This window comes from Thunnus maccoyii, chromosome 24, assembly GCF_910596095.1.
Source record: "Thunnus maccoyii chromosome 24, fThuMac1.1, whole genome shotgun sequence".
Classification (NCBI taxonomy): Eukaryota; Metazoa; Chordata; class Actinopteri; order Scombriformes; family Scombridae; genus Thunnus; species Thunnus maccoyii.
In genome coordinates this window covers 15,591,227-15,608,654 of record NC_056556.1, presented here as the reverse complement: position 1 = coordinate 15,608,654, position 17,428 = coordinate 15,591,227, and the positions used below count along the sequence as shown (strand labels likewise).

At 43.7% G+C, this 17,428-nt stretch overlaps 1 protein-coding gene across 5 annotated transcripts; it reads right to left on the bottom strand.

Annotated features, from left to right (window-relative positions):
• Positions 1-84: 84 nt before the first annotated feature.
• Positions 85-17,288, bottom strand: trak2 (trafficking protein, kinesin binding 2). 5 transcript variants are annotated; one of them, XM_042404902.1, is made up of 17 exons: positions 17,171-17,288; positions 13,715-13,915; positions 12,315-12,506; positions 9,320-9,379; positions 8,537-8,613; positions 8,323-8,439; positions 7,174-7,392; positions 6,799-6,877; positions 6,565-6,695; positions 6,079-6,153; positions 5,702-5,839; positions 5,436-5,515; positions 4,904-5,044; positions 4,520-4,815; positions 3,445-3,984; positions 3,223-3,322; positions 85-2,968 (listed from the first exon to the last, which is right to left on the bottom strand). In XM_042404902.1, exons 2-17 carry the CDS (start codon positions 13,767-13,769, stop codon positions 2,182-2,184), a joined length of 3,087 nt encoding a protein of 1,028 aa, XP_042260836.1. In that variant the 5' UTR covers positions 13,770-13,915; positions 17,171-17,288; the 3' UTR covers positions 85-2,181. The 5 variants fall into 5 exon arrangements, with proteins under 5 accessions (XP_042260836.1, XP_042260837.1, XP_042260838.1 ...); XM_042404903.1 differs by having other exon boundaries at positions 13,715-13,868; XM_042404904.1 differs by lacking the exon at positions 9,320-9,379.
• Between the last annotated feature and the right edge of the window lie 140 nt (positions 17,289-17,428).

The window sequence follows — 17,428 nt, the reverse complement described above, 5'->3', positions numbered from 1 at the left end:
GACACCTTACAAACCATTTTTGGGTCAAGACATTCTGCACAAGTTCTTCCATCAAGTATGAGTAATAATAAACCAGCGAGTCAGTCATTTTCCATCGCTTTATTTTAAAAAAAAGAGGCAACTGAATAATAGCCATGAGTAGTTTACAGAGGATCATGATCTTAGGGGGGAGGCATGAAGAAGTCACGGGACATTTTATATTTTATCCAAACCTGAACCTCCTTCTGCATAACTCATAACCATGTGACATCAAAGAGCACAGGGCTTTACAGGAGCGGAGTGGATCTGACAACTACAACTAAAGATATTAACAGTCTGAATGTGCCTTCCTTCCTTCTTCTTCTCTCCAATCCTACAAACATTAAAATGAAGCTCTTCTTAAATTGTTACATATGTTATAAACCACAAAATGCATCACGTATACACATTTGTAAGCCAGATTATTCAATTTCTTTAAAAATAAAAAATAATACTTTTGGCTTGATTAACAGATTTGGATTCCCTTTTGTGGGCTTCAATATCTGCAAAGGAAAAAAAAAACTGCAAATGCTACATATATATTAAAATCTTATGACAAAATGTTAGTTGACGTTGTTACTAAAGCCTTGAATAACAGGCACACATTTGACTAAACTTAATTTCTCATTAATATTAGAATGTTAGAATCTATATACTTCAAATAGTGATGTCTGTAAAACAAAGGATAAATATGAAAGTAAAAGTGCAGTAACTGTGGGGGAGTGTGGTTGGAGTGACGGATGTTAAGGACAGCAGCACTGAAGGTTGAAAGGTCACAGGGATCAAGCACAAAGATCTAAGCTTCCTTATATTTTAAAAGGTGCCTGTAGTATGAACTTTCCTACAGGAATACCACACTCTGAAATAGCCCCGAGACAAATTTTAAACATAGAAAACTTATAATAAACCTGGATGTGATATACAACTAAAATGTGCCAGTGGTCTTCCCTCTTAACGGACTGAACCTGAACATCCATCATGGGCCTGAGATAAGCATGGTGGCTGAAATTTAAATGACACAATTGCTGTTTTTCTTTTAAAGGCCCACTGAGCCTCTCAATGTGGTGAAATTTTCAACCAAGCAGTGATCCTCAAAAAACTTTCAAATCCCACTGAGTGCAACTAATATATACAAACATTTGAACACAAATCAGAACAGTGCTGGCTTCTACTTAAGGCCTCTGACCATTAAAAACACACAAAAAACAAGGACCTGAAGGAAAAGGCAGACCTATTTTCCCAGCGTCTGATTTGGTTCTGACCTCGCCTTCAGCCTGGCCCCGCCCGTCTGCCGACAGGTGCATGCTGGGACCTGTAGGCGACTCGCAGGTGGCTTTGGACATGTCATGCAGACGTAGACGCTTGCAGGAGGCGGGGAGGGGAACAGCACATGGACACCCGTGCAACAATGCTCTACTGTAAAAATCATTAGAATATTAATACTGGCATGTTAGGGGAATGGTCTGACTACAAGGTTAGCCTGGCAGTATGCTGTGTGTTGTTGTAGGACTAGCCAGCTAGCACTTCATCTTACACTAAACCATCCACTGTGTTGCGGGCACGGTCGGCTACCATGATTACCTTCCCAACCCACTGCAGAACAAGCCCTTGAAATAGCAAGACTCTGGATGCTCGGCCTTTCTTTCTTCAGCTTTACCTTCCTCCACTTACTTTCTCTTCTGACATGAATAAACATGCAGAGACCATGCTTTTAGTTCCTTTCATGCCTTTTTTCTTAACTCTGTTCTTTTCTAATCCACATCCGCATACCTTCGTCCACTTACATGTTGCCATCTCTCCATCTCCTCTACCTGTGCCTGAACATCCAGAGCCTCACGGCAAAACTACTGAACCAAAAGATTCATACACTACCAGAATGTACTGAGAGCTGAATAACCCACTTAGAGGCAAGCTAAGGCCTTAATAACTAGCAAACACCTACACACGTAGACACTGCGGTATCGCTAAAAACAGTCAGTTCAATTAAATTGTGCTTTAAAATGAAGTCATAAAAAGGAGGGATTTTTCTGCCCACCGGATCCCCTGACAACTCTCTCCAAAGGCAGAAAGGAGGAGAGATGAGGGAGGGAAGAAGGGGATGGAGGTGTAAAGGAGGCGTAGAAGGAGGAGGTTCATGTTCTGGAGTCTATCCCCCTCTTTCAATCAGCGTTTAGCTGAACCAGGCGGGGGGTGATGGGAGACGGAGGTGAGATGTCGGTGCCAGGGTGGTGGGGGGAGGGCCAGGGAGGTCGGGTGAGAAGGAGGAAGTGTTGGGTTTCCGGCTGACTTTCCGGCTCGTGCACCAGCACCAATCATGGCAGGGAGACTCTGGTTGCGCCTCAGGCCGTCCAATAAGCTGCCTCCGCCTGCTGACACAAAGGTGGCAGAATCCTGCCGTGGCATTGGAGCCTCGGAGTCTGCACCCTGGAGCACCTTGGTGAATCCCAGCCGCCGTAGCCTTTCCACCAGGCCGACGTTGGCCGAGTCGAGCCTGGGTCGGCCTGACTTGGGGGGCGGGGCGAGCGCTGGGGTTTCCTGGGAGGGGCTCGGTAGGTCAGGATGTGGGGCGCGGCCCAGATTCAACCCGTAAACGTCCTGGAGGAAAAGCTCTGCCGGCCGCGACGCTAAGAAATTGTCAGCTGGGTGATGGCGGGTGTCCATGGGCACAGGGGAGGGAACGGGTGAGTGCGAGGGGGAGTTAGGAGGTGTGCTTGGGAGAAGGTGGAAGAGGGGCTGCCGGGTTGTGGGTCTCGGAGATGAAGGTGGGGTGTCAGTGGAGACTTGTGCAGAAATGCCCCTCTCCAGGACCAGCTTGGTGAGGCTGCTGACAGGCGCAGAGACGCGTCGAGGGGGGAAGGAATCCCCCAGACTCAGTCTGCAGGGAGTCACGGGGGTACTGGGACCTGTCCTCATGGAGCTGGGTGTGTTGGCCATGAGAGACAACTGGGAACTGAAAAAGATGCAGACAGGGACGAGATGAGACACATGTTAGCATGGCAACATCTGAACAGCAGCTGTTTGTTAATTTACTAAGACGTGTAATTGACAGCTCACTTTCCAAAAATCAACTGGCAAAATAGATACCGGCTAGAAATGAAAGGCTGTTTTTGTCTGTGTCTGTTTTAAAAAATGACTACACATTTTGATGAAGTCTGCCACTGCTGTCATTGTAAAAACCTTCCTTCTCCTTTGAAGAGGACGTACCTCGGGGTGACCTGTGTGACGTCACTAGGGTGCAGGATGCGGCAGGTTGTGAAGGTGTAGGTGGAGAAGGTGATGCTCTGACACTTGCCTGGGTTTTGGACTGAACACACAACAAATAAGACATATAATCTTACTCACATTGGTAAAAATCGGCAGAAATATAAACATCTTAAAACTAAAAAATACAGCATGCTGTACATTTCCACTAAAACTAAAATTTACCAGAGGAAGATGTTGTTGTTGTTGTTGTTGATGTCAAGGTGCAAATTTGACTCTGTGATTGGACCGTTGCTGTAGTGACTACTGGAATGGGTTGAGATGATAGGCTGGATTTCTCTGTGACATGGCGGGGTCCGGGGGTCACGCAGGGGTCTGCTCTGACCGAGCAGGTAGCGGCAGGTGTCCCAGATGACGTCGGCAGGGTGGGGGAGAGAGGAGGCGCAGGAAGCGGCGACACCGAATGCTTTCTGTCTTTCCTCTCCTCCGGCGTAGACGAACAGCGCACCTTGAAGGTGATCCCGCCTTCCTCCTCTTCCTCATCTTCCTCCTCTTTACCCCGCTCTGCCGCCCCCTTCTCCAGAACACTGGACCCTCTCTCTCTGTACTCTTCAACCTCCTCGTCCTCCTCCATGTCAGAGAGGCGGTAGACTGCATCCTGAGCCAGTGGGCGGAAACCCTTGGTCACCACCCCGGGGTGGGGGTCCAGGATGGTGGCTAGGTGCGGTTTGGCCAGCTGCTGCCAGTGATGGAGCGTCAGTGAGCCTGAAAAAACATGTCAGGATGTTATTCTGTTTAATGTATCAAGCAATGAAAACCAACTAAAGACAAATTTTATCTATAATTAGTACATTTGTGAACCATTGTTTTTTTCCTGTTGTGATGTGGAAGCTTCGAATTTATACATTTTATGTTCATTCATGCCAATTTTCAGTGAGTTCCTGTAGTCTGATCATTTCCTTTGGCCAGACTTAGTCAGACAGACCCTATGCAGTAATTGTGTCCACTTTTCACTGTTCAGAGACCTAGAGCTGATGTGATAGAGCTTTGTCTAATGGAGGAACGTCGTTGGTGTCCTACATTCCTTCGTACAGCAGCATGCAAACTCCATGTGACATCAGTGGTTTCATGGTTCAGATTTAATCAGTTACACATCAGTTCAAATGTCAAATAGCTTCAGCTGCTCCACTTAAGCTGCTTTGTGATAAATAGTAAAAATGCACTGCGAGTTTACTGCGGGGCTTCCAGGTGTGAATGATGAGTGAGGTGCCGCTGAAAGAAAGCGACAGATCAACTTTACCTTCCATGGGTTTGACGATCTGAAGCTTCTCAGGCAGGAAGGTCTTGAAAACGCTGGAGCTGATGGAGAGTTCCGACAGGTTGGAGAAGGAGAGGACGCTGCTCATCGGTGAGCCGCAGCTGCTGCCGTCCCCGTCCGCCTCCACCCCTGACAGGGCCTGTAGCTTCTTCTCGCGCTCAGCTTGGAAGAACTGCCGCTCACACAGGAAGTTCTGTCGCCGCAGCGACAAGCGATGGAGGGCTCTGGTGAGGTCGTTTCCACCCGGGGAGCCCGGCTGGCCGATTCGCACCTCCTCTCTGCGAACGCAGAAGTTAAAGGAGCAATTACACAAACTTGAACTATTAAATTAAAGCTTTGGTTTCAAATAGTTTGTTTGTAACATACCCCTGAGCAGACAGGAAGGGCTGTGCGGTCATCACTAGAGAGCTCTGTCCTGAGCCGGGGATAGGAGGGGTGGCTGAAGCTGGCCGCGATGTTGAGGCGTTGATGGAGCGGACTGTCTGGAAAACTCGCTTCTGGGAATCTCTGCAGCGGGAGAAGATTAATCATCAGAGATAAAGTCCATGAGATAAGATAGACTACTGAACCAAAAACATTGTCAGATCCTGAGATATCATCTTTTTCATTCCATGCATTCCTCTTCCTTCTCAAATCCTGGCGCCCACATTACCCACAAGGCAACTCCACCAGTGATGGTTTGCTTGAAGATTTGGTTGAGTTATTCTAGTAACAGCCAATGTAGCCTGGAGCTGCTAGCTTCAAGCAGAAATGAGGAGCAGGCTGGTAGCATCACTTCTTTCTAACTCCACACCAACAGATTCTTTCATTTTCAAACTTGTAGTCTTGAGCACCAAGACTGAAGTAGTTTCCTCAGTCTGAGCCTCCTCGAGTCTGAAGTGAAGTTTGGGTTTCTTACCTTTGGTTCTCAAAGGCTGTCTCTTCATCTACACTCAGCTCTCTCCTCATGGTGCCCTCGATCTCTGCTGCCAGGGAGTCCTGTGCACACACACACACACACAAAAGTTTAAATGGCATCATATACAAACACCATTTTTATGTGAAGTGGAAAATCTGTGTTCAAGAGGAGATAAACTAGGCAGCAACTGTAAAATGTATCAATAAATGTACAGACACTGACAGGCACGTTGTTGAGAATGTGTGCCTCAGGACTGTTTCTCTCACCATGGGGTAGAGGCCGTAGGAAAGGTGCCTTCTCATCCCGGTGGATGGAGCGTTTTTACTGCGAAGTTCTTTAATCTCCTCCTGGGACTCATGGAGCATCTCTACACACTCGATATTCCTCTCCGACAACTCGTTCAGCTGCAGCGCACACACACACACAGTGGTTATTAAAGGTAATTAATTGTTTATTAAACTATTAAAATGTAATTTAATTAGTCATTAGCAATTTATTTAAAAATCAAGGTCAGTGCTTCATAGTATATGTGAGTAAATGGGCTTAAACATACAAAAACAGTGACACGGTCCTTTACAGAAACTGTACTTAAGCTACAAACATCTCAATATTCAATTTTAACTGTGTTTTTGTGAGATTGTACCTCTGCTGTGAGCTGTCTCTGAGCATCTTTGGAGGCCTGCAGGTGGATCCTCAGCTCCTCTTTCTCCAGAGCCAGCTGTACAGAAACAAGAACACACAACGTGAGCATTTAAACACACTTTGCTGTAACACTTACAAATGCATTCACACATGAATAGTGATCATCAAAGCCAGACTTCAGGTCAGTGTGACACCATTCACTGTTTCTAAATGACCACAAACATATTTTTAGCATTTCTGGTGACTTATTGGTTAACATATACACTGATACCGACATATATGCAATTAATTAATATCAGTGTTGCTAAGATTGTAGATATGTGTCAAAATCTCAGTTTTTTAAAGCCATAGGTTACTCCACTGTTAGTCTATTGGACAGATTACGGAAATGTATCAAGTATGCAGCAAGTGAATTGAAATTACACCCTAATAAAGTGAATAAATTTCATTTTTATGCACGTATACACATTAGTTCTACTCTCCTCACCTCCTTCACTCTGTGTTGCAGCTCTACTATCTGGGAGAGCAGCTGAGCGATCTCCTCCTGGTGTCTGAGCAGCTCCTCGTTCTTCTGAGACAGCTCATCTGTCAGAGACACCATCTGCGTGTTGGACTCGCCTGAGACAAGGACACACATATACACAAAGTTAAAAAAGAGCATTCCACACATGAGAATATACATTGTGTTTGATTTTTGAGTGTGAATATGCGTCTCACTTACGGAGCTCCTTGACACAGTCGCTCACTAGCTGCTGTTCTTTCTCCTCATAGGTGATGGTGTCTCTCTTCAGCTGGCAGGCCTGGAGTGGAGACGTAGAAAGGAAACAGTAAGTGTTGACTATTTCAAGTGTCAGCACACTTTTCACCATGAAGGCACTTCTCCAGGAAGCTTATTAATCAGGACAATGAGAGCAAAACACTAACCTGAAGGCTAAATCCTTTAACTTCCACTTCCACTGTGACATACACACTTCTATTATTGCTTCCTGTATTATAGCTTCTATTATAGCTTCCTGTAACAACAGCTTTACATCCTATTTTTTCCTGTTATGTGAAGCTCCAGTGTTCCAGCATCCACCCTTTGTGTTCCTCATACCTCAGACCTCAGCAACAGGTTTTCCTCCTCCAAGTCCTGCAGCTTGCTCTGCAGACACTCCAGCTGGCTGAGAGCAGCGGCAGCGGCGGCCGCCCCTGGTTGCTGAGGCTGCCGCAGCGGCGTGGACACGTTGGAGTCGGTCTCGCTCTCCTCGGAGGCGCTGGCCACCATCCGCAGCAACTCGTCCTTCTTACTGAGCTCATGCTGCAGCTGGTGAACCTGGCCGGTGGAGAAGGTTTGGGGAGAGTTATTACTGAATGTGTGTGAGACACAGAGAGTTAAACAATGAAATTTGCAGATGTCTGATAGTCATATAAGAGATTCAGAGAGACAAACTCAACATTTTTGGCCCTTTTTATGGAATTTCCCGTCTTAAAATTACGTATGACCATGGAAATTGTGAGAAACAGTGTACGCTGTATAAACAAGCAGATATTGTTTTTGTGGGTGTTTCTATTATTTACACAACTGCTGAATTGTTTGAAAAGCACATTTTTAATCAATTATCAGGGCACATTAATGATTTCAATATTTTATCTCCATCTCAGCCTGGATTAAGTTCTAATTTCTCTACTACTACTGCTCCTGTAAAATTCACTAATGATGTATTTTCATCATTGAAGGTTGATTTACAGGTGCAATTTTTGTTGATATTTTTATTGATTTAGTTTGTCATTATGACCTATGCTATTACTTGCTATCTCAACAAACTGTTTCAAAACAGTTTTCATTGCAGTCAACTGGATTTTTAAGTACTAAGAACGGGGTACCACAAGGATCTATTTTAGGGCCTTTACTTTTCTATATTCTTTATTAATGATCCTCCACAAATGTGTTTTGTTCAGTTGTCTGCAGATGACACCGTTATATATGCATCTAATTCGGATATATTAATCATAAATAAACAAATTGTCTCACAGCTTTCATTTCCTGTTGTAGATTATGCCAATGAGACATTGTCATTGGTTGTATTTTTGCATGTAAATGCATTTAATTTAATGATCCTTCTATACTTAAACCAGCTTTTAGTTCCACTTAGATCAGCACACTCAGGCACAAATTGGCAGCCACGTTTTTGAATTTAACACAAAATTTTAAAATTTAAATTAAAAAATATGTAAGTAGCATATGTGCACATGTGTAAGCTACCTGGTCCAGGGCCTGTGCTAGCTGTTCCTCTATGGCCTCATTGCGTTCCTGCAGCAGGTGGTTCCTCTGTAGAAGCGACTGACCGATCCGAGCTGCCAGCTCCAAGTCTCTGTCCCGCTGTCCAGTAAGAGCAAAGGGTGTTCAGGGTCAATCGGCCAATTAGATACTGCTTCTCAGTAGAAAACTAAACCGTTACAAGTGAGGGGACACGTACCTCGGCCAAAAGGTGCGTGACCACTTCAATGTCATTGTACGTCTTGGTCATCTGCTCTACGCGATCGGCACTGAGGACTGGCCAGAAAGAAACTTACTTTTAGGACAGCACACAAGCAAACACACACATGCAATCTAGCATGCACATTGTGGCATGTGCATGCAAAATTAGCATTCAGGGAACTCCACAAGAAAACAAAAGAATTTTAAATAATAAATAAAAGCACCATCACGCAAAACTAGTGGACACACTTCTGTAGCATGCCAGCTTCATTTACTAGCTAATTAAATGTTCTGACCACAAGCAACATGAGCAGCCACTTCTGCTTTCATACTACAGCCGCATTTGATCACAATGGCATCAGCAGCTGATAAAAATACCAATGCGGTCAAACTGTATTTCAGGTATGACGCTAAAACACTGCTGATGTCATAGGAAGTCAATTGTGAGCTCCACAACATGGCGATGTGGTTGCTAGTGGTCTGAATGTAATTAAGAGCCACAAAAGCCCTGTACAGTCATAAAGAGATCACACACACCCACTATTCAATGCAGCAATACTACAAGCTGTCTACAAGTGGCACACAGCAGACCTATATTAGGCAAAACTCTTCATCTCTGTTGAGATCTACATGCAGAAAGCAGAGAGGAGCTCCAGATCCATGTTCAAGTGCAGCTTTTGGAGCCACACAGAGGTCTGAAGCCCCTCTCTCACTCTGAAGCTACGGTATATGAGGGAGTTGAAAAACAGAGCAGAACAGGCAGACAGACAGAGAAAGATACCTTTGGAGAGGCTCTGAGAGCCGGGGTGGGAATAAGAGGAGGGCTCCAAAGCAAGATACGCTAGTGAGAGATAGAGGAGAGAGAAAAAGGAGTGAAAGTTCAAAAAGGTGTACGAGTGAAAGGGATAAAGAGAAAGACATAAAAAGAGGAGGAAAGGAGCGGCGCAGAGAGAGAAGGTAAGAACTTAGCGGAGGATGAGAGCTGAAGCTTCGATAAATCAACTTCATACAGAAACATTAGTTTGTTGAGAGTCAGAGAATCTACATGTCAATTAGTTTGGTCTGCTTTTAGCACCTGAATGGGAGTCACCAGCGCTGCACCGCTCCCCCTTCCACCTGTTTAAAGAAAAGTGGCAAGCTGGATTTCTCTCTCCCTTTTTCTTGCGTAAAGAACAATCTACATATCAGCAGGGATTACATGTATTAAGCACAGATAGGCAGCTTGAAGTGAAGCAGCTGCTCGGATGGATGAGAGCAGTCATCCAGTAATCTGAGGCCGACAGTGACCTCTGGATCAGGACGCTGCGCTCCCCCTCCAACAACCAAGTTAAATATAACTTCAGCTGGAGAGAGTGATCTTTGTTACACACACACACAGGAAGCCAGATACTGTACATACACAATGCATATAATCGCTCATGCATATCACACACACACACAGATATCCCTTTACCTGCTGGGTGAAGCATGGTGTCACTGTGTAAATGATATCCATAGTCTGGTTTGATCATATTCTGCACACTGCACCTATAGAGTCGCACATTAAAGTGACTGAACCCTGGCCGTCTGATTCATGGTTGGCTGGACCTTTGGCACCAATAAACTCCAGCTGCAGCTACAACATTTAGTTATTTGACAAACTGTAAATTTAAAAAAAAACTGTGTGGTAACAAGTAATGTAAGAAAGAATGACACAGTGTGAAGGGTTACCAATTAACTTCACAGAGTTTGCTTTGCTTCACAGAATATGAAAGTTGAGGACAAAGGTCAAGAATTGGTATATTGAACCAAGACAGACACAGACAGGCGTGTTTTAGTGGTTTTTCCTCGTCTACAGTAGTTATTCAACAGGTCTGGGAATCCTTGAAAAACAGACACTTTAGACTTGTCAGTGTTGCTGATGTTGTTGTTGTGAGGTTGGATCAGGCAGGACACGCACGTGTGAGATCAGAACCGGAGTTTCCCCAGACTAGAGAGTATTAGCATCATTAGCTTGATCCTCTAAATTCTGTCCATGTGTCGACACTCTGACTCATCTCTTCTCGCTGACAAAACCGTATGTTTATGTATTAAAAAAAGCTAGATCGCAAACAAAGCTGCTACTTTATCAGATTAACAAAACAATAAGAATTATTGTTTAACGCTCATTCAACTAGATGAGGGTGAAATATGGTAATATTTGCAAAAAGTGTGTTTTAAACTTCATGAGCGATGAGATGTATGGGGTTCACTGCTGAACTGACATTGAAAATATACATTTGCATTAAACTACAGGTGTAACTGTCTAATATCTGCTGTTCAAACAGCATTTTTAAAGTCTGTCTGAGACCGCTCACTCCTCTGATTTCACAACATGACTTCAGATGCTTGTATCATCATATAGGAATACTGCAATATTTAGACATTGTCAACATTGTCTAAATATGTAAAAACCAAACTCCTCTGGGCATTTTCCCACATCTCCTTATATAAACTGTATATATGTTTGCTTAAGGGGAACCAGAGGGCGTTTGGATATGAACATGCCTCTGCAAGAGCATCAGGCACTATTAATAGGCCGCATTTAATTTTACACTGCAGAAGTGGAGCAAATGTATCACCGAGCAGGAACATGAAACCCAGACTCCCTTACTGTACCCCTTCTCCTGCACGTGCAGCAACACATATACAGAGCCAGTATAGAACATGTAAACAAATGCATTCTGCATCTAACGTGGCGGCTTAAATCTTCTATAATCCACGCGGGAAATGTATTGCGATCATGTACTGCGTGTGTTTTTCCTCTATAAACCAAAAGCGGCTGTGCAACAGTTATATAGGTCAAACATTAACAAAGGATGAGTTCGTGGAATGTCGGGGAAAAAAAAGAGGAGGAAATGCTGAATAAATCTAACAAACAACAAGAACACCAATGTAGAGGAAATATGTACTTCTAATTGTGCATATGTGAGAGAAAAAAAACAGGAAGTGACATCATTCCAATTGTTAACAAACTTGTTTGAATGTAAACACTTGAGCGTTAACTCAGACTTGCCCATTTCCTGTCTTTCAAGGCTTTCGGTTGCAAACACACAGTACACACACACACACTTTCACCTCCACCCTTCACCGCTGTCACATTCTGACCTTGCAGACGTGACTGAAGCAGCTCCTGCGGTCGCACCGGCTCACATGTCTCTCTCTCTCTCTGTCACACACACACACATACGCAGCTCACCTTCCATAGCGAAATGATCGTAACCCTCCTCATTGTAGATGTTTAAAACCGGCATTTTCCGACTCTTCTCTCAGCTGTCCTGTCTTCATCCCCTGTCTGTCCACTCTGCTCCCCCCCCCGCCTCTCGCTCTCTGTCCCGTGACTCTGGCCCCGGCTTTGAACTCAGCTACACTTAACGCTGGCTGGATCGCTGGATTCCTCTTGCTCACTGTCTCTCTCTCTCTCTCTCTCTCTCACACACACACACAGTGTCAGAGCTGTCTGGTTCACACACACACACAAACACAAACACACACCATGCCAAATATTTTCCGCTGTAAATCCCTCTGAGAGGAGGATGTGCGCTGAATAAATCGAATCCCTCACGTGTCTAATACGCTGAGACGCACACACACGCACGCGCACACACGCACACCATCTGCCCATTGAGGTCACCGCAAGCTTGACCAATCAAAAGGAGATAGACAACAAAGCTACACTGAGAGGTCATTTAGCCATTTTTATTTATTCAACTGTGGTTAGACATCGTTAATGCAGCTACACACACACACACACTTACTCATGTAGCGGAAAGTCTCCTCTGCCAGCATGGGGGAGATGGCGTTGTGTTGGCCGGAGCCTTCCTCCGGGGAGCAGCTCGGGGAAACCACCCAGTCCTGGCTGTCTGACAGGTAGACAGACCCGGAGCCGGCTGAACCAGAGCCCAGTGAGCCGGAGCCGTAGTGCTTCCCGGTGCTGCCCAGCCCCTCATCTGTGGGGACAGAGGACAGAGAGAATATCATCAAGGGTGCAGCATCACATGATTACTGTCGATATTGATCAACTGAATATTTTTAGATTAAATGGGTGATCTTTTAAACTGTAAAATGTGAGAAAAAATGTTAGATGAGAAGGTTGATTCAACTCTGACTGTCGCTTCCACAAGAGGGTGGTATCAATCTCCAACAAAAATGTTGAACTATCCCTTTAACTTCAGTGTAGCTCTGAATTATGACAATTACCAATTAAATCATGATCAAATAAATGTTTTAGTCATTTTTTTTAAATGGAAAAATGTCAAATTTGCTGGTTGCAGCTTCTCAAATGTGCAGATTTGAAGCTTTTTTTGTGTGATACATGATAGTAAACTCTAAAATCTTTGGGTTTTGGACTGTTGATTGGACAAAACAAGACATTTAAAGACATCACCTTGAGCTCTAAGTAATTACAGAGAACATTTTTCACTATTTTCGGACAAAACAACCAATCAAGAGAATAAAAATGATCATCAGTTGCAACTAATATTATTCTAACAGTGCGTGGTTGACTTATACTCTGTAATTATTCATCAGTTGATGATGCCATGATCAGCTATAATACTGTAATGTCAATCATGTGACTAATTATATATATTTATTTATATATTTTTTTTTAATCATGCAAATTCAAGGCTTTACCAGATTAGTGTATGGTATCACAGTAAAAAAAAAAAGTATTTGAATGATGAGGGATGTTTTGATTTTGTCAGTGCAGCCCTGGTGAGATGACGGCTGTCAGACTGCAGTGATTGCGACTGAACTCAAATAACTGGCAGCAAATATGCTGTACATCTGCTCAAATGGACTCCAAGAGTGAGTTAGAGTGACAAGCAAGCGTGGGCTGTTGAAGCATTTAAAAATATGTGTGTGTGTGTGTGTGTGTGCGTGTGTGTGTGTGTGTGTGTGTGTGTTTTTGGCTCAGACACTGTACAAGCTGATGTCCTTCCACTTGAGCAAATATGTGGTTTACTGGGACAGATGGGCCTAACTATAGTATCAAGCCCAAAGACAAGTACACAGCATACTGTACTTCAAGGCAGTGTGACATTGGCAGAGCAGCATTAGAATATCTCCAAAAAGCTTTTAGTGTCCATGCTGGAGCCTCTGAGATAAAGATATTCCATTAATAAATTTGATTAATGACACTGCAAAAAAGCTGTACCTGTCTCAGTGCTGGATTCTTTCTTCTCCACCGCCCGGGGTTTGACTTCAAACATGTCCCCGTCCGCAGAGTGGGAGGCGCTTCCCCCCCACTCGCAAACACAGTGCTGGACAGAATACGGGAGCAGCTATGGCTGTGGCATCACATCCTGCTCCTGCAACGACAGGTGGTGCCCACACACACACACACACACACCGTTACCTGCAACGGAACAGACAAGCGTTAGACGTCAAAGATGTTAAAGTAGTTCAGAAGCCAAATGAACGGAGAGTATGTATGAGTTTAATCTGCTGGTGAGACAGACTGAAGGAAAGAGGATGTTAATTGAGTATAATGTTGTTTCTAATCACTAGTGAGTCTGCGTAGAGCATCTCTGACTCCAGGCTGCTGACAACATTCATCGCTTCCCTCTGTCAACCTCCTGTCTTTCTCCTTCCCACTTGCTCGCTGGCATTTAAAACAAGATGAAAAAGAAAAAGCCCACTCCTCCCACAGTCTTGCTTTCTGTTGGATTCTTTAACTGCTGATTATCTGGTTATCTTCTTTCGGCTTGGACGTGCCACCACAAGCCTTAAAATCTCATCAAGTGAAAAGATTTCTACTTTTTATTCTGTCTGAATATCTGACCGGGGCAGTTTTTCAGATGGATGAAAGGTCATATTCATTGAAGCACAAAGCAGTCCATCTGCTATACTGTAACTTGGATGCCATACTGATTTAAGGGAGGGCCGAGGGGGAGGTGGAGGGGGGACAGAGCCCTCCCATATCCTGTTGCCTCTCTCTCTCTCTATCTGTAGGGACTGTTCCGGGGCTTAAAGGGGTGACTGGAAGAATGAGACAGGATGTGCTCTCTTAAAGGGATGAGCTCCCAGAAGAGAACTGGGAACCAGAAGGACATTCGACCACGTGCTGCCGTACAGTCTGGTCCTTAGTCAGTTACTGTGCTATTGTGTGACAATAAAAAGCTGTAAAATTGGCACTTTATATCAGAAAACACCATAAATAGAAGGTGCTGTTCAGAGTATTACCTCCTACCACCCTTCATAACTCTAGCAGCATGCCTGTGGAAAGATTGGGTCCTTGGGAAACATTCATCCTCTGCTTACATAACAGTGAAGCTGAAACAGTTTGCTCCATAAAGGAGATTACTGTGATGCACGCTATGCTACAACATAAATGTGCTGCTTATCATTAGAGGCCCGGCAGATGTATTGTACTGACTCATTAATGACACAGTGGTATTGACTGACTGATATCGGTAATTCTATGCACATAATATATGAAACGGCTTTAATAGCTTCTGACATCAGCGTGAGTCGGGTGAAGAAATTCTGCATCTATTATTATTCATCATAGCAACAGCTTTTAGATGCTTTCTTCTTCTTTTTCCCTAATTTAAAATGCCAGAGCTGCTCTTAACCAAGTGGCTGTGAGTCATCTCATGAGTAACACTGTCACAGTCAGACAGCTTCTTGTTTAAGATGCAGCCTGGTGCTCTGATTTGAGGGGTTAAGTTTGAGAAACTGAGATGTCCTTATATCACCAATCCTCATTACTTACTGTGTTAGCTGTAAATATAAATATATAGCCAGATTACAGAAATTAAATGGAGATTTGTGGTTAAATATACTGAACACACACACACAATTTCCTTCCGTTGGTTTTTAACCCTGAAGACAATTCTGACCACAATCTGGAGACCGCCACTTAATGTTACTGACAGATTATTGCGGGCTGTGGCCCTGAAAATAACTCTGTGGAACGCAGGCAGCAGCAGCAGCATTATACACAACACTGGTCTGTCACAGCTGTCCCAGAGGGACTGTCTGCTTACATCAGCTTTTTACAGACCTCAACTCCCTTCATGTCCAATCTAAGCATTCAGCGGATGCTCTTATCCAGAGTGACCTACAGCAAGTGCAGCTGTGGAGACATCAGTATCTGAATAACATAATCACAAGTAACCTGCAAGCTGAAGTCAGAACAAATACTAGAATTGTAAAAACAAAGTTAGGGTCCATTTCCTATTATTTGTGCTGCATCACAGCATCAGCCCATCTTAGATCTGACAAACTGGACACAGCCTTCGGGGCTTGTATAGTACACTGGAAGAGGCATGTGACACTGGCTGGACCAGAGACTTTTAATTGCATAACCAGAAACCTCTGACTGGAAAATTAGCAAACATCCCTGGTGGTGCCTTGCCAAATTTAATATTACAATTGTATCAGCCACATGCAACATCGTGAAATACTCGTCTAACCTGACTGGCAGTTACCAACCATAACAATTAATATGTAGCATCCTTTTTGGTCTGTGAACCCTTCAAATAAAGCAGAGTCTACCTGGTTGATTTGTCTAGCAGTAAGTTAGCAATTATTGTTCTGACTCATCGGTTAAATCATTTTGTCCACAAAATGTAAGAAAATAGAGAAAAATAGCCGTTAAAGTTCCTCACAGTCCAAAGTTACATCATCAAATGTCAACTAATCATGATCAACTAATCGACTAACCTTGCAGCTCTAGAGAGATGACTTATTTTGTTGTATTTGATTAACTTTTAGAGGCTTGAGGAGGTAAACACAGTAATCCACAAGAAATAAAGCAAACATTAAGAGAAAGCTTGACAAAAAAACTCACAATTTTGTGTGTCCAGAATATGTTTGTTTTTTTTCTGTATCCTATCCTGGTTGGGAACCACCTCTCTACTGTAAAGAAAGTGATTGAGCCAATTTCCGTTTGAAAAACCGCAATCTTAAGGTTACCTTACAGCTCATCAAACGTACGAACTGGTAAAACAGGACTTAAGACATTTAAAGTAATCATCGGGAGCTACTCTCCAATTTGGCATGACTTCAATATACGGAAAAGGCAGTTATGTGGATTAAAATGTACAATCATAGAAAATGTTTGCGCCTCATCTTCAACCTTGGTGAGCTAAAGAGGGATTAATGTTACAGATCGATGTTGTGCTAAAATCAAGTGATGCTTCGTGGATCATCTAACCTATGTGCCAAAGTATGTGCCTAAGTTACAAAAAAGTAAACATCTTTAGGTTAAGTTATAGTCATTTTTGAAAAGCTCAAGAGTCAATATGCTGCATTTAAGTAACTGTACAGGATTGTTGTTCTGTGTGTAAGCTATAGCCACTGTTATGCAATTTATTGACATAAAGGCTAACATAAGCCAGTGATGAATCCGTTGCCCTTACAGATACCGTCACATGAGCTAAACCTACAGGTCAGTAGGTGAGCTAGCTGTCAGTTTTTAAACAAAATCTGATATTTGATTTAATCTAATATTATTTTTGTGAAGTAATCTCGCTAACGTTAGATATGTTTTCATGGCCGAGCTAATACAGTGCCATCGCGGGTTCAAACAGGCAGCATCCTTCACAAGCGGAGCATTATAGCGTTATAGAAGTTAAATAATATGTTTAAATATCATCAATCTTACCCTATATCAGTATTATTCCAGTGGTACATGCGGTATCTGTCAATCCCTTCACCGAAACCTCAAACAATGGAGGGGACGGGGCAGACAGCTGCCGTATTTTTTCCCACCCGCATTCCGCGACGACCCGCCCTACTATACCTCTGATTGGCTAGTACTCGTTGCCCTCGTTGGTTTAGTTGGTAGGATCGGGTATGAATATCAGGGTTAGAGCCAATCAGAGGCAGAGTAGGGCGGGTCTTCGCGGAATGCGGGTTGATT